The sequence below is a fragment of the Pelodiscus sinensis genome, chromosome 3, assembly GCF_052426305.1.
Source record: "Pelodiscus sinensis isolate ZL-2025 chromosome 3, ASM5242630v1, whole genome shotgun sequence".
NCBI lineage: Eukaryota > Metazoa > Chordata > Testudines > Trionychidae > Pelodiscus > Pelodiscus sinensis.
The window spans coordinates 139,325,579-139,347,604 of record NC_143054.1 but is presented as its reverse complement, the minus strand read 5'-3'; the positions used below and the strand labels follow the sequence as shown (position 1 = coordinate 139,347,604).

Here is a 22,026-nt window from a genome sequence, read left to right as displayed (position 1 = left end):
AAAACCACATTGTTTAGGCAACACAAGTTCTTTAGCTACAGAATGGTTTTAAGTAATTACAAGAAATGAGGCATATACGTCAGAATTCGTTACAAACAGGTTAAAAGTAAAATGCATCTGATACCGAACTTAAGCTAAATGAATTCAAAGCAAAGATTTCTCTGATCACATGCTTTAGCAATGTTTTTGGCTAACATCCTTTGAACCAAGATCATTCAGTGTTAATTGTGCTTCAGGTGGTAATGTCATGAGCAGAGGTAAAATGAGACAGCATTTGGGATGTCTGTACCCCCATTTTTATATCTTTTCCTTCTCTTTGAGATCATCTCCAGTTGGGGTTAAGGAGCAGAAAATCTATGGGGGACAAACTTCCAGAACATTGTTGCCAAGAAGTAAATTTCTCAGTTGCATCCTTTTTCATGTTAAAGAATGGCCACTTAACAAGGGGGTAATCCATTTGATTTTGTTGACACCTGCCTGCAACATCAGTTTGCCCTTTGTCTTTGAGAAGCCAGTTTGTGCCAGGGGTTTTTTTTTTTCATACTTGGAATATGTAATACATATTGAACCTTTCTAATCTGGTGCTCCCTGGTTCAACACGGACATTGGAATAGTGTACATTATTTCTAAAGATATTTTGAAATAACAGGCATGCTGTCAAAACAGGGAAAACACTCTTTCGGGATACTGGAAGTATCCTGAAATAGCTCTGCTATCTAGACACATCCTAAGAGCCCAGTAAGCTGTGCAAGAGTTGGTTATGCTGCCAGTCAATATTTACCTCCTGTAGTTCTACAAATTATCTGGTTTGGAACTGGTCAGGTCCTAAGGGTGCTGAATTACAGAGGTTCCATCTGTAAAGTAGATTTTTCTAACTTTATGTACAATGTTGCCACACATTTTTACCAGAACAGTAACGATCAGCACAATGCTAGAGCCCTGCACAGATAAGAAAAAATTTGTATCCTCATCTTTGTCTGCAAAAATGACCCAAGGATATTTTCATTGACATCCACAGATGCAGATAACTGCAGATATAAAGCAGACATCTGCAAATTTGAAGGTTTCTAGATACAACATTTGTATCTGGATCTGCATCCATATCCACAAATTATGAGGTGTGGCTATCTGCAGATTTGCAGGGCTTTACACATTAAATTTTCAGATAATAGCTTACAAGGCATACTTTGTACAAAGTCGTCATAGTTTTATGAAAAGGGTGAACATAGGTATACAGACTGTTCCTGTTGTATCCTATATCCCTGGTAAATTACCAGTATAGTCCTTATTGTTGTTAAGGTTGTATATTGATTGCTTTAGGGTGAGAGAGCTTGTGGTTTGATAGGACTTTCTTTAGTTTTATAGTCTGAACAATTAAAATATGTTCACTTAGTACAATTCTCTTCTTTCCCCACCCCAGTCAAAATGTAGGAACCCTATGTTTGCTTTTTGCAGACTCCATTCTAACTTTTAGTTCTACATGTGAAAGCAAGTAATACTGGTAGATGTGAAGTTGTGTTTTTTGTATAATTGATCTTTTTTCTTTTTTCTTTAGATGGTGAGGAGAAGAGTAGTGTCTGATAGCAGTGAAGACAGAGATACAGAAGAAGCTTTAAAAGAGTTTGATTTCTTGGTTGCATCTGATGAAGGAGAAGGAGAATCTAAAAGTTCAGGAGATGGAACTGACTGGGGTAAGGAAGCTTAGTGGACCACACCAGAAAAGTAGAAAATAGGCTAAGTACAAAAACTGAACAGTATGGTTGTGTCTAGACTACATGGCTCCGTCGACGGAGCCATGTAAACTAGTTTACCTGACATAGTTAATGAAGCGGAGATTTAAATAATCCCCGCTTCATTAAAATAAAAATGGCCACCACGCTGTGCCAACAATCAGCTGGTCCGGTACAGCGCGGCAGTCTAGACGCGGATCGGTCAACAAGAGAAGCCTTTATCGACTGCTCCCTTATGCCTCATGAAACGAGGTTTACAGGAGCAGTCGACAAAGGCTTCCCTTGTCGACCGATCCACGTCTAGACTGCCGCGCTGTGCCAGATCAGCTGATTGTCAGCACAGCGTGGTGGCCATTTTTATTTTAATGAAGCGGGGATTATTTAATCCCCACTTCATTAACTATGTCGGGTAAACTAATTTACATGGCTCCGTCGACAGAGCCATGTAGTCTAGACACACTCTGTTGCCAAGATTTCAACATCTGTAAAGGAGCCGTACTGTATAGCCTTTGGAGGTAGACTGAGATCCCGTTACTGAGAGACTGAGATATTGTTATTTTTCTGTATCCAGTTGTAATCACAGATTCTTAAGACATTCCCATTTTTGGTCAGTTGTCTATTTTAAGTAATAATACAAATAAATATAGCTTAAATAGTATTTATAGAGTTCAGTACCTTTTCCAGGTATCCAAACTATAGGAGCTCTGTAAAACACTGATTTGTTGGATTGTGAACGTGAATAAGAGGGTTTTAATTTTCTCTCCTTTCTCTCACTTTGATACAGAAAGCCGTGTGAGTCATAAAGATTTAAATAAATTATTTTCAATTCAAGTGGCAGCAATTTGAGCAGTTTGGTCTATTCTGTTCCTCAAATTCCTTTCAAAAGATAGCAGGCATATATTTAAATCCTGTTTAGTTAGAAAGTGGAATTTCATTAACTATTGTCTAGTAATATGTGGTTCAAGTTAATGTCTTGCAGCCCAGGTATTAGAACCCAGTTTACTTTGAAGAATTGAGTACTTAAGCCCCAGAAGACTAAATAAACTGACTGCATGCCAAGTTGATAGATTCTGGGGATATTTGGCACAGTATATAAAAGATGAAGAAAGAGAGAAGCTTCAGTTAATTCTGTTGGTGGGAGGACATGAACTCCCTTAAGCCCCTCTCAAAGCTCAGTGCATATTTCGAACTCTCTCACGAGGTTATAACTGTGGTCACAAGGAAGAAGAAAACTTTACTTGAGCTTTATTTAGGCTTGCAATAGCCTTCATTGTACTGAAACCACCTGACCTGGGTTTGACACTAAGTAGTTATTGTAAGAGCCATGCACTGTCTGGCACTCTCGGGATCTAAGTGGTCCCGAACCACAGAGTTTGCCCGACAAGGGGAGGTCAGGCTCCCTATCCAGGTGTAGGGCTGTGCTCCCTGCTGCTGCCTCCATCCCCCACTCTCCTAGCCCTGTCTCCTACTGAGCCAGCCCTAGACAGGGGCCGGCCCCACTGTCACCAACTGTGGCTGGGGTTGCACCCCCCTCAGCGCCAGTATGAGCTGTGCGCCTAGCTACCTGCCCCACTGACTCCAACCCTGGCCTGGACTACACTCTTCACTGCCAGCCCTCACCAGGACTGCGCTCCTGACTGCTGGCCCTGATGCCTCCATCCCCGGTAAGGGCTGCACTCCCCCTTCGTGCCAGCCCAACCGAGGCTGTGTTTCACACTGTGCCAGCCCCGACCAGAGCTGCGCTCCTCACCTCACCATTCTCAGTGGGGTCTGCATTCCTGGCCACTGGCCCCGATGCCTCTAGCCCCAGCTGGGGATGCATTTCCCTCTGCTAGCCAAACTTGGGCTGCACTTCTGAAACTGGGCAGCTTGGACTCTCTGGTCCAGCAACATCCCTAGTCTGTTGTCGGACCAGAGAGTCCTGGATTTTAGAGGTTCAACCTGTAGTTCATAATCTGCTTGATAAGTTGCAATTGATAAAATATTATATGTGGTACATGTAGGAGGTATGTAAGTGTGTATTATCAGAGGCATAGCACAGAATATTAATGTCTGAAGTAGTTTGACAGCTTTGCCATTTACATACTGCATACTTCTAAATATTTTTGTGCCAAAGGAGAGCAGAAATTCCATCTCAAACTTGGCATAGAAAAGTATGATTAGCTAAAACTTCTCTCCTTATCTCAGAAATGGCGTCCTGCTGTTCACAAACAAAACTGCCTTGCTCTGCCATTAAATGTAATGTTTTTTATTTTTCATGATGGGTTTTTTATTATGCTTCTGGGAACGTCTCCAGAACTGATGTGGGGGATTTTTCTTACTTTCAACCCCTAGCAGATTACTAGACTTATAGAGACAGTCTCAATATTTAGCTGAGAGCTGATACACCCTCCTTCTCCCTCCATACTCAAATGTGTGTGAGAAAGATCCATGCATAGAGTACACCTTCTGTACATGGGTCAAAAGGACTTAGCCAATCAATGGCCCACAGTAGTGTACTCTCTTGCCTCAAAACATTTTTGAACAATTGATATTTCTCCATTTTTTAAAGGTGTTTAAAAAATAATTAATTCTTAGGTCAAATATTTGTTTCCTGAATTACGTCCAAGGATGATAGACTAACTCATCCTTGATCACGTGTTTAGTATTGTTATTTTATCCAAATCCACTGTCAGTCTCCTTCAGTTTGTTAGAATTTATAAATACAATCACCATGGATGCATTGTATTTGCCTTATATTGATATGAAGAAACCATTTATCAGTGGTTCTCAGTGAGGGGTACGCATACACCTGATGATATGTAAATGTCTTCCAGAGTGTAAGTCAGCTCACTTGATAGTTGCCTAGTTTTACAACAGGCTACATGAAAAGCACTGACAAAGTTGGTATAAACTAAAATTTCATACAGTGACTTGTTTATGCTATTCTATATACTATATCTGTGTTTTTCAATTGGGGGGGGGGGTCATGATTTATTTTATAACTGTGGTAAAAATGAGAAAGTAAGCAATTTTTCAGTAATAGTGACACTATTGTTTTCTTATGTTTGATTTTGTAAGAAAGTTGTTTTTAAGTGAGGTGAGATTTTTGGGGGTACACCAGATAAATTAGATTCCTGAAAGGGATTCAATAGACTGGAAAACTTGAGACCAATAATTTAGATGATTGGCCTCAGACATTGCTCACTCTACACGTCTTACTATATCATTTTGTTGGCCAAAAATAGTGGACTACACCTGACCGTGTCACTTCTGAATAGTCTGGAGCTGTCTCTGCAGAACACAGAATAGACTTTCCAAAGGAGTGAGCAGCCATTTATTTTCTTTTCCTTATATTAATTCAGTTTCAATGGCCTTACTGTTTTTATTTGTCATGCTTCTATTATTTTAATAATGCACCATGAACTTATCATGGCCATCAATTAGGAAATATGCTTAGTAAAAAAGTTGAAGCAGGAAATGCTACGTAGATTTTTTTTTTAAATGTTTGTTTTAACTGACAAAACCTGAGATTAACTTTATTACTTTGGGGTGTGCCTATTTCACTTCACACTTTAACTGAGGCAAATATGTCTCTTAACCTTTAAGTAAGATGGCTTTTGTTAGTTGAATCTAGATCTTTGAGGAAATACAGTTTTGTATTCTATTATTGCCGAAGTTGAGGTGATCTGCATTCAATTGGAAATCCTGCTTTCCACAGTTTTATAGTAAGATGCACATAAACTTATTGACTGAATCATAGCATGAAAGACCTTGAGTGTGTTTTATTAATGTAAACGTCCGATTTTTTGAAACTAGATAAGCTACCGCTGTGTACACAAGAAAATATTTTTCGTATGGGTTTTGAAGGTGCACATGAGGAAGTTTGGTGATGAAAATAAAGCCTTAATTTAACACATTTATTTCAATAATTCCTCAGTTTTAATGTAAAAATACAGAAGCAATAAATGGTGTTGTTCAGCTCTGATTTGTATGTTAAACTGCTTAAATAGTTTTCTTGTACACTGTGTAAATATCCTAAATATTTATACCTACATATCACCTTTTATTCAAGGCTCTCAAAATAGTTACACATGTGGATAAGTGTTATTTTCTCTGTTGTACAACTGGGGAAACCGAGCACCAGTGACTTACCTGCAGCTGTTGCAGGAGTTCAGTTCACGTTAGGTATAAAATGCAGGCTTCCGACAATAGACGTGCTGCTTCCTTTGACTGTAATATCTCAAACTTTTCCAGTCTCTTGTTAAACGGAATGCACTTTTAATGTCTAAAATTATTTATAAAAATCTAGTGAAATGTAAATTGTTACAAACCCCCCTTAATTTATACAAAAAAGTATATTTAAATGATAACATATGACTGTCAACATTAGGAACATTGCATACATGGTGTACGTTCTAGAATATATTAGCAAGTTGACATCTATTTGTGGATATAATTGTTTTTCTGGAAAAAAAAATCAGTAGAAGATATTACCTGCTTGTCAGAAAAGGAAAAACAAAGAATTACAACAAAAACTGTGTTCTATGAACAATTGCTTATTGGATTGGAGGTTTAGGCATTTGAAATTTCATCACACTCAGAATTTCTTTAAAAAATCTTTTAAAGTGAAAGTAGGGAAGAGAATGTAGTCTTGCAGAATTTGCAACCATGGTGCCATTATGTATTTTAAGAACAAGGTATAAATAAGATTGACAACAGATTCTACCTCCTTTGGTGAAAACTGTTTAGTGATATATTTATTTAAAAAGGGTGTTTCATTTGTTTTACTTTATTTAGAAAAGGAAGACCAGTGTCTCATGCCTGAAGCCTGGAATGTGGACCAGGGCGTAATAACCAAACTCAAGGAACAATACAAAAAGGAGCGCAAGGGAAAAAAGGGGGTGAAGAGTAAGTGGAAAACATTGCACCTTAAAAATCACAAATCCCATCTCTTTCACACCCCTAATTCTATCTTTCTTTCAATGTTTTCCTAAAACTACTTACTCTTTTACTTTGCCACTCCTGACTGCTTTCCTATTCACCAGTGCTCAGGGGTTGAAATTAATGATAGTCAATCCAGGTGCCTGAGAAAGTAGAAAGCTGCTGACTGGAATATAACTTTTACCAGTCTAGTTGGATAAATTCCAAGGGATTATGCTGGATGTATAGACTACGTAGCAATCAGTGATGGTATATAGACGTGAAATTTAAATGCATTGTTTTGTTCCTTTGTTTAACTATATATTTTTATTAAGAAAGTGTCAGAACTCTTAGCTGAATATCTGTTAGTTTTATAAGATCTGTTTTGATTTTGGTATATTAAAAAGAAACCTCTGTGTAGTATCTGTTGGCTGACAGAGGGAGAAACAAATTAATTTCTACCCCTGTTTGTACTTAATATCCAAAACATGCAAGTCATGCTGGCCTCATAATTCCTCATGCAGGGCTCGAAATGGAAAATAAATCTTATTGACAATCTCTAAATCAGTCCTTACTTATCAATTACAACTTTACCTATGGGATTTATATTTGTAGTAGGTGGTGTTTGTATTCCAATTAAACAACTGTGAGAGGTGTCTAAAATACAATTTCTAGCCCTGTTCATCATACCTTTACCTGTTACATATCCTGAAATGGAAATCCATTATGTGAAATCTGTGTTGTTAAATAAAATAAGTATTATATTCCTTTGAGAGTCAAGTTAAATGTTTAAAATGGAAATCTTAACTATTTCAAACTTGCAGATGTGGGAATAATTGAAATTAAAAAATGATACACCTAATTCAGGGGCAAATTTGAGGGTTATGTTTCATTACACACCCTTTGTGGGAAGATGCTTATTAATTTTAAAGAAACTCACTTCCAACATGTTTACAAAATCATACAAAAAGATAACACCTTCTCTATATTGTTTCAAGATTACCTCATTTTGTTACTTTCTGCAGTTAGTAGATTATAAATGTAATTGGTTGCAGCTCAGCAAATATTAGCTTTGAGCTCACAGTATCAAATTCAGCATGTAGAGTTTAAACTTCCATTGTCAGTTTCTCCTAGCAAATCAGCATGTACTTTAGAGTCCATGCTGATGTGAATGGCATTTGAAATACTTGTTTATTCTTAGGTTGCAGTTAAAGTACCAAAATGTTGACCTGCCCGCACAAAAAAGTTAGTGTCACCAAATAAATTTTGAATTTCTTTATAATTAGTGATTCTCATACAATAGGAATACACAGAAAAATACTTTAATACATTCTTGTCTCTGTCATAGTACACATATAGGCTGTGTCTAGACTGGCCAATTTTTCCGGAAAATCAGCCTCTTTTCCAGAAAAACTTGCCAGCTGTCTACACTGGCCGCTTGAATTTCTGCAAAAGCACTGACTTCCTACTGTAAAAAAATCAGTGCTTTTTGTGGAAATACTATGCTGCTCCTGTTCTGGCAAAAGTCCCTTTTGAGCAAAACTTTTGCGCAAAAGGGCCAGTATAGACAGCTGAGATTTGTTTTCCGCAAAAAAGCCCCGATCGCGAAAATGGCGATCGGGGCTTTTTTGCGCAAAAGTGCATCTAGATTGGCACGGACGCTTTTCCGCAAAATGTGCTTTTGCGGAAAGCGTCCATGCCAATCTAGACACTCTGTTCCGAAAATGCTTTTAACGGAAAATTTTTCCGTTAAAAGCATTTGCGGAAAATCATGCCAGTCTGGACGTAGCCATACAGTTTACAGTGCCATGGATAAAGTTTTACAGAGCTAATTTGCTAGAAATATTTTAATTAAGAAATAAATTGAAATGAGCACATTTCTAAGTCTATATTGGGCATATAGATACTGATTATCAAATTGTAGTAATTGATTAATTTAGGCACAGCTAACACTGGAACTTTGTTTTATATTTTTAACGGGCAAAGTTCCTGATACAAGACAATGCGATGTGGCAACTTGCACTGCTTCATGAGGATAGTGTAATGATATGTTTTTGGGTGGACGTTTGATCGGGGGAGACCAACTAGTGTACTCCAATACAGAAATTAAGCATCTTTCCATGGACAAACCATCATTGGCAGGGCATCAATACAGAAATCTCACAAGGAATCTGAACCTGTTATTTGTCTCACATTCGTGATCTTAGCAAAGGAGGGAGCGAGGAAAGAAATTTTTTAAAAAAATGAAACATCTTAATATTGCAATGTATGAAATCTATTTTAGAACATTAATTTTATCATAGATGGGTATTCAAAGATTAAAAACCGTACAACAAAATGTGTTTCTATAAAGTCAGGTGCTGTATTAAAACAATCTTGCAAAATCCTATTTGATTTTTGCATGACTTAATAAATGTTTCGTAATAGACAACTAAAATATCATTTAGTTTTTTTCATTTTCATTATTATGGTAAGGGTGGAAAAATAGAACTTGTAACTGGGCTAATACATTTATAATGATTTTGCAAGGCTGTAGTAAAAATTCCTGTGAAACAGTGTAATAAGAAAGATCATACATATATTAGAATACACATCTGTGTTAAAGCTACTTAAAAATAGCTGTATTATTTACTGGTCTAGGAAAAGCCATAATGGACTATGGGTAAGATATTTTCCCATTCTTAATTAAACTTACAACAGGAAAAACTACCGAAGATATGTTTCAGCCTCAATCCTATATAAAACAGTCAAAACAGGGATGTGGGAAAATGATGGAGCAAAGCACAGGTAAGTGTCAAGAAGGGCATGGGTCTTCACCACATGTAGCTTCAGGAAGTAAGCCAGTAAATCCAGTTTGGTTTATTTTTTTTTAATATAACAATTCTGTAGATATATGTAGCATCACAAATATACACTACTGCACAAATTATTTTAACAATACACTGCACAAATTTTAAAATAATTCACAAATGTTTGCAATTGTTTTTGGAAAGCAATAGAGTGTTTTGTTGGACCAATGGTATTTAACTTTTTCATGCAAATAACAATGTGAGTTCATAAAAGTGGGGAAAAGGTCTCAGTTGCTTCCATCGGTTTCTTTTTCAAGAGGTTCATTTCATGCTGAAAGATTAGTTACTGCTGGAAATAAGCGCACAATATTGATGTTTAGTAGGAAATGTGATATCAAAAGATAGGATCAATTTTTGCTTGTCTTGAAACATATTTGAGTGAAATAAATAGTATCACTGTGAATTATGTTTACATAAACTATTTCACTTTTTTTTTTGTTTTTTTTTGGTTAGGGCCCAACAGGTCAAAGCTGCAAGACATGCTTGCAAACTTGAGAGATGTAGATGATCTACCTTCATTACAGCCATCGGTCACATCACCTTCTAGGCCGAGTAGCTCAAGGCTTATTGAACATGAGATAAACAGGACAGAAGAAGGCAAGTATTTAAGTTTGTGTCTGTTTATATAAATGTGGATTTTTTTTCTATTACTACTACTACAACAAAGCACTTTACATCTTATACTTTTAAAGTACGTTACTTTAATTTCATCATATCATTGAGGTAGATAAGCATTATCCTCTTCCCTCATCCCTCTGCAGAAATTCAGAGAGAGAGATTTAAAGTCCTGATCTTCCAAGAACCTCAACAAATTTCAGGACTGCCATGGGCTTGGTCTCAGGCCATAAGTCACTTGCCCACGTTTACACTAGAAGTCTGGCATAATCTGATATAAAACACAGATCTTCCCGGTCTTAACCACAAAACCATCTTTTGTCCATATATGGTAATATATGATCTGTATCATTTTATAATAATTGAGTATAGTGATTAGAAGCACACTCTGCAGCTAAACTAAAGGATGTGTGTAACATGGAAACACATAGTTGACTGAGTCCAAAATCATAGAGGAAGGACAGACAGCAGTTTTTGCTCAGGTTGGGTTGCCCCTTTCTTAAATTTGGTAGTGGTATCTGTATCTAAAATTCTCAGTCAGAGAAAGTCTGGGGGTAAAGGCTTAACATGCTATGCACAGTTTCTGATTAGGTATACAACACTTAACTTCACAAACTGTTAATTTTAACCTGTTAATTGCAGGAATTTAGCTTCAGCATTCAAATTCATTTAATGATTTACAGAATAATAAAATAAGCATGTAAGTGCCTTTTCTGATGTGTTAATTTATTTGAGGCATGCTGCAATTTATGCCCAGAAGATTGTTAAATATGACTGGAAAAATGAGTGAAGCATGATTTTGGCTGCTAATCCATATCTTTTCTAGAAAGAGTAAACTGGATTGACCAAACTACAAAAGGAATGCAGATTAAAAAAATTTTCATGTGGTATAAGTATTGCAGAGCACAATCGTTCCACCTCCCACATGCTTAAATAGATGTTTTTAAAAGAAAAATTGTAACTTAGCAACATTTTGAAATGTGGGGGATTGATTGTGTGTGTGTGTGTGTGTGTGAGCATTTCCTATCATCACACAGATGCCTCACTAATAGCACAAAACAAAAATAAAAAGAGAGCATTCCACATTCTCTCTCTCTCTCTCTCTCTCTCTCTCATTTTTATATATATATATATTTTAATTGAGAGCATCTGACCCAAGCTTATGAAAAAAGGCAAAACATCAGTTTATTATCAGAACAAAGAATAAATGCTCATGATAAAAGAAGCAGAAATTTGGGTAAAGTTAAATTTATGCAGTCTTGAAGCAGCCTGCAGAGGAGTAAGATGAGATCAGAGCTTGCTTAAGAAGGCAGAAAGATACATTTGACATAAATTTTACACGTAGTCAGTATGAATAATCTGCACGTCTGCATACTCAGAAGGATTTTTGTGGGTTTTCCACATTGGAAAGGCCTAATATTAAAAGGGCTAAAACCTTTTTTTTAATGCAAGGCTTAGATTCTAGATGGTGATGGCTCTTGAAGAAATTTCCTCCTCGGCTTCCCATTCTCAGTCCACTTGTCTCTCAAAGGCAGTTAGTATTAGATGAAGGGCAGAATATATGCAGACACTTGTGTCATTACCAGGGGTGTATGGTGCCCTCCCATTCCATTAATGTTTTCTTCTGCCTGTCAATAGAGCTTTCATTCTCTAAGTGCTGTTCAGACACTGTTTTTTTGCATTTCATTTTCTTTCAGAATTCTAGTTATTTGATGCATTTTCTCTATTATTGGTGCTCAATTTCAGGTGCACGTCTCCTTGTGTCATTGATTAGAGATTTTTGGTATCAGTGCCTTGCAATTCCCATGCTTCATACTGAGGGTATATAAGCAGAATCAGATGAACAGCCCTCAGTTCCTTCACAGAAGCATAGGCCTGAGATGGAGCTTTTTGTGGTGCCCACATCACAATTGTCTTTTTCTCAGGGAATAGCTTCTCATGTTTACTTTATTATTTAGAGCTCCCCTCCCTTTTTCAGTTTTTACCAGTTGTATGAAGGGTTTTCTTTGTTTGGCTCTTTGGTTTTGGTTGCTTGGTTTTTGAGGAAACTTCGAGAGACATTTCTGCCTCTCTCTTACCCCGCGGGTGAGTAGGTGCGTATTTTCCCTTTTTTGGGTAAGGGGGATTTAACTATTCTCTCATTTGCTGGGATTCTATCCAAGTTATTGATCGTCAGAGTCTCTGTCTCTGCAACTTACGGGACACCCATTTATCATGTAAGTTAAAAAAAATTGCTCTGGGTTTAAAAGTAGATCTAGAGGGGAAAAAAGGAAATTAAGCTTCTCATGATGGCACACTCCTTTCACTTTGCCTCAGATCCAGGTACAGATACATCCTCTTCTGCCAGGTATAGAAGTCTTCCAGTAAGCATAGAACCTCATCAACCTTTGCAGTCCACTCACTCACTAGTTCTCCATAGGAGAGAGTCATAGAGAATGGCACCAAGACTTTCAGGAAGAGGAGCTCCAGATCACCTCAAAGAGAAGTTGGTTCCAGGAAGCCCAGGCTACCACAGAGACCTGCTGCTTTGGAGACCTCGCATCCCAGAAAGGGTACTGCTGAGGATCCCAAGGAATTTATAATGAGAATTTGAGAGTCTCATAGTACCCTGCTTCCAAATTGTCTGCAGTATCCAAATCGACATTGATAGTACTGATCGATCAGTTTGAAAAGCCAAGATCACACTCATTGCCACCTCCTCTCACCACAGAGGCTCACTAGAGTTCTGCATAGACTCACCTAGTACCATAGGACTTCAAATTTTCCAGGGATTTGTTTATCTTGAATGAGCCACAGTCCGCTCTCCTGACAGATACGGAAAGGTTTTTGGTACCAGGGCCTCATCTGTCATCATCTGCTCTACAAACCAGCATTTTTTCTTAATGAGGCGGTGATGCCACCACCTGCATCACATATGGATGATTTTAAGCACTTCCAAGTGTTCACAATGAGAATTGCTGGTTCCCTCCAAAATCCCTTCAGAAGAGGCCTTAATTGCTTGGTTCTGGATGCTGTTAATGAATAAAGCAAACACCTTCTGAAGGCCACATGATAAGGACCATAAATTCCTAGATCCTTTTTAGGCGAAAAAGGTACTCTTCTGCTTTTGTTACAACTTAGTTACCAATTACCAAGCACTGGCCATAAATTATAACTACAGCAGTTATGAGAAATTGAGTTCTTTTATTGATCATCTGCCTCAGGGACAGTGAATGTAATTTCAGAGGTCATTTCTGACTGCAATCCTTTGAGCTCCCTAGGGTGATCCAAAACTCTGAGGCTCAAGTTCTTCAATGAATTCACCAATGGACTCTCACTGGGGCTTTCCTCATCTAAGTGTCAGTGTTGATGTTTTGGTCCGATGTTTTGCTCTCTTCCATTATCTGAGGATCATCTGTACTATTTTCGATCTTCTTAGGTGAAGATTACTTCTGACAGATAGGTTTGGGGTTTCAAATGGGATACAAGTTTTTGACTCTTAGGCTAGAATTTCCATATTTCCATAAGTCATATAGGCTGCTTGAAGTTTTTTGGTGAGAGTACCACAGGGAAATTAAGTAGAGTTTAGATGTTATCTACATTTAAATAATCTGTTTTCATGCCTGTTAACTCAAAGATGAATATCATGTGACCTGCAGGCTTATTCCGCAGTATTATGATAGCATTTATAGCATATGTAAAACATAAAATCAGCTCTGAAATTTGAAGATGTCTCAGTTTTTATTTTTGCTTAACATTGTTCTCAGTTAAAAGGCTAGGTCAGAAGCTCCTTATGGGTGAGTACTTTAGCATTCTCTTTTAAAATACCCAGTGTTCCTCTGAGTATGTATAGTTATAATTTCCATGATATTTGTGGAAGCAGAATAAAGAAGGAAAAATCTAAGTTCTGGTACCTGAAGTTCTTTGAATGTGTTGCCTAAGCCAAACCACATTTCCATTATTTCCTTCTCTGCATCTTTGTAGCATCTGTGTAGTCTGTGTAAAACCAAGGAGGAAGCTATGCCTGCTTTTATTGCATTGGCATTAGAAATGGCTGAACGGGGCATAAATGGTAGCGCACACTCCTTGCCTGTTACTAATTGCTTTTAACAGTCTTGAGACAGTCCAATGATGTGTATCTGTGATAACACCATATTCAAAAAATTCCCTATACTTGAATATCATTCTGAATATGTGCCTTTCTGCATTTGTGAATGTCTGTGGTTAGCAGTTGAGATAATTTAATGTATAATATTTTACAGGAGAAATGAACAAGTGTTTTTACGTAAAACCCACAGGGCTATATGTATATAGCTATGACTTTTTTGCATATTTTTCTTTTTCTTGTAGTGGAAGCTTTAACATTCCCCCCTACATCAGGAAAGTCCTTCATTATGGGAGCAGATGAAGCCCTTGAAAGTGAGCTGGGTCTTGGAGAATTGGCAGGCCTTACAGTTGCCAATGAGGCAGATTCACTGACTTATGATGTAAGTGGAAGTTCAGAGTAAACCATTTGAGATTCTACAAATTTGTGTGTAAAGATCTTAGTGAAGTCTGATGATTTACATGGGTACAGACTACAGGAGGAACCCCACATGTAAACACTCAGGTGCTTAAATTTAGACTTGTTTGCTGGAGATTAAGATGAGCCCTTTTTCCTCAAATATGGTAGCTTCTGTGGTCTGCCAGTGAATAGTGTATACACTGTATAGTGTGGCCATTTCTGGGACTTAGAGTGAGTAGGTAGATTTAGATACTTACAGAGAGCAGTTCTCTGCTGATGGCAAGTCTAGATCACATTCTATTTTTGGAAGAACTGTCTTTCTGTCCTTAAATCAAATTACTCTCAAGCCAACCTCCATGGTTGATTTCTAAGAGTACAAACCCATTTTGGTAATTTGAAGAGGGAGGAAAGTAAGTACTTTTACATAGTAGATGGCACTCTAGACTGGAACTCAAGTATTTTGAGGTCTATTTCTGGCTCTGTCATTAGCCTGCTTGCTTGCCTTGGGCAAGTCATTTCATCTTCTCTGTGCCTTTGTTTCACTGTGTGTAAAATGAGGGTAATGATTTTTCTCTCCTATGTAAAGTGTTTCTGAGAACTGCAGATGAATACTGCTGTCTAAGAGCTAGATGTTATTACTATATCTGTGTAGACACGAAGCAGCACATGCCAAGTAGTATGTGATCCCCAGCTCCGAATGTTTTTTGTTGCTGTTATGAATAAATGAGTACATCTGTGGGCCAATAATTTCAAACACGTAGGTCCTCGGCATTGTTTAGTGGAGGCTTCAGAGTAAAATTGGGGAAAGTTCTCAGTACTGTGTTGTTTGAACAGCACTCATATATATTCAAGAGGGTCAGAGTGCTCTATAAAATCCATTTCCTCCTGTGAAGAAAATCACATAGATCATTTCTTCTCCTCGAAAGAAGTAGAGTTCTTTCAGATATCTCAACCAGTTTGAGACAAAAATAAATTTCAGAGGACTCTATATAGTAATTCCCCCTCCATAGGAATAGGAATTTATTTATGTGATTGAGAGGTTTAGAAGTATCCATCCATATAAAGATACATTTCTTAAATTGTCAATTAAAAAAAAATTACTTGTAAGTATTTTACATTATTTCACTTGCCTTTTGCCTCTTGTCAGTTTATTATAGTACTTGGTTTTCATCCTTCTCCCCCAACCCCAAATTTTCTGTCCTTTTATTTCTGGGTGAAGACTGATATAAGCAATGAAAACTAATAGATTGTAAAGAGAAATGGTGAAAACAAATGAAAATTAAGCAAACTGGAAACAAAATATGCTTTTTATAATCTTTTTAAGCTACTATATTCTTGTAACAATAGGAGGTCTTAAAAATACAAAGAAGTGTGGTGATTTTTTTTTTTAAGTTTGTAGTGTTCCACTAAACTGTCTTATATTTTTCTTGATCCAATACAAAGATTTATTGTACCTAAAAGGTTTTGTCTGAGATGTAGAAAGGCATTTTGTCAGGTAGCATTTTTAATTGATACATTATATGTGGGATGATTTGCCATTTTTAGAAGATTAAGTCATCTTAGGAACATTCAGTGAGAGATGGAGACATTTTGACAGTATGTCACTAGTCTAGGGGTGTCTGATTAAATGTTACTTAGGGCGTGGCCCTGTTATCTTTAGGTAAAAGTTGAAGTATTGATATAGAATTATTGAAATATAAGGCTGGAAGGTACCCAGTGAAGCCATAAGGTCCTGCTTCCTCCACTGCAGCTAATCAAAATAACCCTCTAGACTGATACCTAAGGGTTGGGCATTCTTTTTCTCTGACATTAGGTCCCACTCATTTCCAAGCAATAAAGGTAACTGTAGTCTTTTTTTTTAACTGAAAAAGAACATTGAATTTAATCTAAGATAATTTGTTACTCCAAGTACTTCATCTTTTTCTCCTTGAATGCTTGGTTAGCCTGGTTCTCTGAAGTTTATTAGGTTTCTCTGCTAACTATGTATTCTTCTATTACTTTAGTATTTATCAACTCTGAAAAACAATTTCAGTTTTTAAGTCTGATACATACTGCTTACAGTTTGAAGAGCCTCTGGATATATTTTTCAGTGTTGAAATCTCTGTTAAAAGACCAGTTTTTCAAAGGGGCATCAGTTCTCTCTGTTTACTTGCAATTAATTATAGGCCCAACTGTTGGAATATACATACAATCACAGAATAATAGAACTGGAAGGAAGTTTGAGAGTTCATCAGGTCCAATCCCCTGCACTTATAGCAGGACCAAGCACCACTAAGACTATCCCTGACAGGTATTTGTCTAACCTGCTCTTAAAAATCTCCAATGATGGAGATTCCACAACCTCCCTAGGCAATTTATTCCACTGTTTAACCACCCTGACAGTTAGGAAGATTTTCCTAATGTCCAACCTAAAACTCCCTTGCTGCAAATTAAGCCCAATACCTCTTGTCCTATATGGCTTCACAAAATATATTATGGTATTGTTAGTCCTGATTTAGTTTTTGTATTCACATTTTATTAATGAATTTTATCTGTTGTTCCTAAGCACATGAGGACAGGGGACTGGACCAGAAGATCTCCCGAGGTCCCTTCCAGTTCTATGAAACTTGGGTAGCTTAGGTGGTGGCTGATGACAAAGTTCTAAAAGAGCACCCAGTGTTGTATTACAGCCTTTGTTCAAGGGAGCTGTGTTGAAATAACTGCCGTATAGCATTTCTTTTATGTTACTGAAGCTGGCTGATCACTTTTAAAATGCAGTTATAGTTGGAGAAGTAAATATATTCTTGCTCAACTGTTCTGCTTCCTTTTTTTAATTCCAAGTCATCGCTGCTTATTTTACTGATAAAAGCTAGTTTGTACTGATTCCATTAGCAGAACAGAGCAAATACATCTCTTGAAATAAATTTAGATTGACTTCCTAACTTGTGCATTAACAGAATTGCTAGCTAAATTTCCATTATGGATTATTTTTTACCTTAAGGTCTACACCTGAATTGCACCTTAACTATTCCTGTAATGAATCCTGGTTGAGTCAAGGCCACTGTTGTTAATATGTGAAGCAGAAAGAGCACAGGTGAACTTCCAGAGCACAGGCTAAGTTGGCTGCACTGATAGTTAGGAAGGTTATCTTTTGACTTGTAAACTGAGAAACTTTGAGTCATTGAGAGATAATAAACATGTGACTTCACTGAGCATTTCATGTTCACACAGAGGCATGTCCATATTGGAGGCCTTCCACCTTCTGTTTTTATGGGCTGCTTCTATTTCTCATTGTTAAAAAGTAATCTAATATATGTTGTTTATCCTCTTGTTTTGAATTGGTCAAAAATTACTGGTACCTTTTAAAATATACAGGTAAAGTAGAAAAATAAAGTACAAATCTTATTTTTGTATATATACGAATTTTGAGTTTTCTCATGCTTGGCAAAGAGTGCTGGTTAGTTTAAAGACATAGAGATATAAAAATGATATAACAATTTGAAGTATCCATAAATGCTTGATTAAAAGTTCTGATTTCTTCTTCTGTTGTGAGTCCCACAGACTAAGTAAAAGTTTTGGGTATTTTTTTCCAAATAGATAGCAAACAATAAGGATGCACTGAGGAAAACCTGGAATCCCAAATTCACATTAAGAAGTCATTTTGATGGAATAAGAGGGCTGGCTTTCCATCCAGTTGAACCAGTCCTAATAACTGCATCAGAGGACCATACATTAAAAATGTGGAATTTACAAAAAACAGCACCAGCAAAAAAGTAAGGCTTTTCCTTATTTAAGTGTGTGTAACTCCACTAATTTCTCTCCTCTTCATTATGAAAATACTGCAATATTTCTATTTTCTGCAGTTCCAGATAGATACTGTTGTATTATTTTACTATGAAAACTTATTTAAAGATGGTAAATTATTTAATTATATATAGTTCCGTGTGTGGGTGGGTGTACATACACGCACTTATTAATTAAAAATAATGGATAGATGAAAGATGAGATTTTTTTCTGGCCCACTCTGCACCTTATGCACTACTGGATCTTGATACATCTTCTCTGCTGGGGATTTACTGTATAGCCAGTAACTACATCACTCCTTGGAGAGTCACTAGAGTGACTGGCGGGGAGAGACCTGGCCAGAGCCTGTTGTACTCCTGCAATCCCCAGCATGCTTCTGTAAATTTACCTGGGGCTTTGACACTGGCCTTAAAATCAGTGAGCTGTAATCAGTTCCCCTCTATCTCTTTTGTGGCTTAGCAAAGTACAGAATGTGGCCTATAGAATATGCATAATCCCTCTTTTTAGGTTTGGATATATAGGGTTGTTCATGATTAGTCTGCGTCCGTTTTTTTATTTTGGGTGCTTACAAAAATACTTTCACTATTGCTTTTTGGAAGAAAACCAAATATCAGAGAGATTGGATGGTTGGGGAAAACTTTCATATGAGTTTACAGCAATTGGACAAGTTAGAGGTTTCAGCATTCTGTTTTCAAAAAATATTTCTGGGAACACTTGTGTACTGGAAAATAAACTGAAAGCGCTTTTCTATGCTTTGGTTTAGGAGTGCCTCTCTTGATGTAGAACCTATATATACATTCAGAGCACATAGGTAAGTACACGCCTACAGACATATAGAAACATAGTTTTATTCTGAGAAATGTAGTGATTATTTGATTGAAGTAATTTTCCAGAATTGATGTCCAGCCTGGTGGGGACAGACACATAATTAGTGCTGCTTTCTTGTACTTCATGCAATTGATTTAATCATTAAATTGGTCTAACTATAATGATATTATTGGACATTGAGGTGAGGTACCGTTTTAGCCCGAGTCAAAAACAGTGCATCACATACCACCTGAAAAGTGCAGGATTTTTGTTGCAGTATATTCACTTTGTGAGTCTCAGTTAAGAGTTCCATTTGTTTGAACAAGCATTTTAATTATGACTAGAGATGAAATTGCTAATTTGATTTCTCTTCTAGTGGCCCAGTACTTTGTGTGGTAATGAGCAACAATGGTGAACAGTGTTACAGTGGAGGAACTGATGGCCTTATCCAGGCCTGGAATACGACAAACCCAAATATTGACCCCTATGATTCTTACGGTGCGTTTCTGTCATACTCACCTAGTGAATGAAAATGAGCTATCCAGTGAAAACCTGAATTACTTTTGGATTTAGCAGCTCTGTGAAATGTTTTATACAGTGGTATTCAGATTGGAAAGAAAAGGGGAACTATTGGCTTTAGCGTTTAAGGTGAGGTAATACATGCAAGCTGCAGTGTGAATCTACAGCACACCAGTTTGTTGTGCAATAACTCACCATGTAGAAAAATCATAAGTAAACTGCTACATTAGTTCTTGTACTGACTGATAGTTACTGGATGGAAAAAGGGTGAATGAAACCTACCAGTTTCATAAAGAGCAAGGGAGATTTCAAGAGACCTCTTAGAATGATGTTTCATTTATGTTTGTATGAAAGTTGGTTTTTGAAAAATGGTAAGATGATGTGCTATCAATGGCAGCTTGAAAGATTTTTATCTTCTCTTTTTTAACTTCTTGAATGTTAACTTGTTCCTCATGTAGCATAAGTGCAACTTCATTTTTTTTTCCTGTTGCTTCTGTTAATGTCATACAGAAGCATGTCAATTTTCAGATTGGAAAAGGCTATGAATACATGGCACTATCCTTTCCTTTCTCATTCTCTGTGCACATAAGTAAAATATCAATGTTTCTCCCTTTCAAAGGGATTCTTAATAAAATGTATGAAAGCATTCCTATTTTTTACTTAATTGTTGGTACGTTTTGGGGGTTTTAGGGTTACGTTATTAATTAAAGATAGTTTAGTAGTGCAAAGAAACAAATTTGAATAGGATCGAGTTTGCTTGACCTGTACTTAGAACAGACTCTCTAAGAATTGAGGGCAGCACGGTGAAAGGCATAGAACTGCAGTTGAGAAAGGCAAACAGCTGAGGAACACTAAAGACAAGAGTGCACATTAAGGGGTCAGAGGGGAGAGAAGATTGCTTAAAATATGGGCCAGGTATAAAATATGAGCTATGTGTATAGTGAGGCTGAGTAGTTTAGTCTTGATTTAGAAATCAGTGTTAACCCTCTAAAGAGCCTCAGGGAGCAGGGAGATTACCTGGAAAGGAAGATGATTTGTGCTCCAGAGTATTTTGGATAGACAGAATGAGTAGGAAAGAAGCACAGGCCAGAAAGGAGGAGATGGCCCTCGTCAGTACAAGAGTAAGAGATTTAATGGTAGCTGTATAGATGAAGGATTGGATTTTAAGGTCAACTTTCTTATTTACAAATACAAATTATATAATTGAATTCCAGATATCTTGATGAAATTTGAATACCATTACACTGAATATCTTCAGAGAGAGGCTCAGCCAGGCCCCCTGTTTCTAATATTTAATTCTATATACAGCCAAAAGAGTAACTTTTAATTCAGTGCCTGGTCTTCCTTTATTTACATTTTGTTTCAAAACCTGTATCCTCTGTCACTTTTTTCCCCACAGATCCTTCTGTTCTAAGAGGTGCATTTGAAGGCCACACAGATGCAGTATGGGGCTTGGTTTATAGCGGAGCACACCAGCGTTTACTATCCTGTTCAGCAGATGGCACTATACGTTTGTGGAAAACTTCAGAAATTGCTCCTGCTCTTAATATATTTAATGATAATAAAGGTACAGAATAATTTGGTATTTAAATGCACATAGCACTGCTGTTTAGACCGTCATAATTTCTATTATCTAATAGAAGCATTTTTGAAGGATTTTTAGCTTATGGAATTTTTCTGTGTGGATACTTACTCTACAGAGAAGTTTAGTTCTATCCCCAGAAGTCCCGGTTGTATAGATCCCCAATCTAGCATTACTAGAGCAAAACAGATGAAAAACTCAGATGATAGTAGAGGCCATTGAAATAAATGGAAACTATATTTTCAGTATCTTTGAAAATCAGACCTTTCATATGTGCCTAATTAAATTTGATACCTAAATTTAAAACTTTAGGTCATTGTTTATATAGTCTTGCTTATGACCATTTTTATTTTCAGACATACTAGGGGGTTTTGCCTTCTGCTCGCTATGCTCACCTCCTCCCTCTGGCCATTTTCACTTTGCTGAGAGAGCTTGTTGGTGCTGATGAAGTGATGATGTCATTCTGTTGCCCAGCAGGAACATTCTGTTGTCCAGCAGGAAAAACTTTTTTATATAGTGTGTGTGTGTGTGTGTGTGTGTGTGTGTGTGTGTGTGTATAGAGAGAGAGAATAAAGCAGACTACTGTCTGCTTTCATATGTAGTTTTACTGGTTGTAATTTATTTATTCGTTTTTTGTAGTAGTGATAAACTGTTGTATGGAATTACTAGAAAACTAACGTGCAAGTTATTTAACTAATTTAAATTTCTGCACAAAAAATGTAATTCTTAGTGTTAGGCTTGAGGAAATGGGAGGAA

The 22,026-nt window shown here is 37.0% G+C and overlaps 1 protein-coding gene across 3 annotated transcripts in view; it reads left to right on the top strand.

The window, feature by feature from the left end:
• Window positions 1–22,026, top strand: part of STRN (striatin) — an 87,274-nt gene that overhangs the window by 49,803 nt on the left and 15,445 nt on the right. Inside the window, exons 7-15 of one of the 3 annotated variants that reach the window (XM_075924956.2) lie at window positions 1,556–1,691; window positions 6,510–6,620; window positions 9,333–9,419; window positions 9,935–10,078; window positions 14,426–14,562; window positions 18,156–18,331; window positions 19,126–19,173; window positions 19,546–19,667; window positions 21,088–21,255. In XM_075924956.2, the coding sequence (XP_075781071.2) occupies window positions 1,556–1,691; window positions 6,510–6,620; window positions 9,333–9,419; window positions 9,935–10,078; window positions 14,426–14,562; window positions 18,156–18,331; window positions 19,126–19,173; window positions 19,546–19,667; window positions 21,088–21,255 (1,129 nt within the window). The remainder of the gene's footprint in view (window positions 1–1,555; window positions 1,692–6,509; window positions 6,621–9,332; window positions 9,420–9,934; window positions 10,079–14,425; window positions 14,563–18,155; window positions 18,332–19,125; window positions 19,174–19,545; window positions 19,668–21,087; window positions 21,256–22,026) is intronic. The other 2 variants (XM_075924957.2, XM_075924958.2) reach the window with 2 other exon arrangements.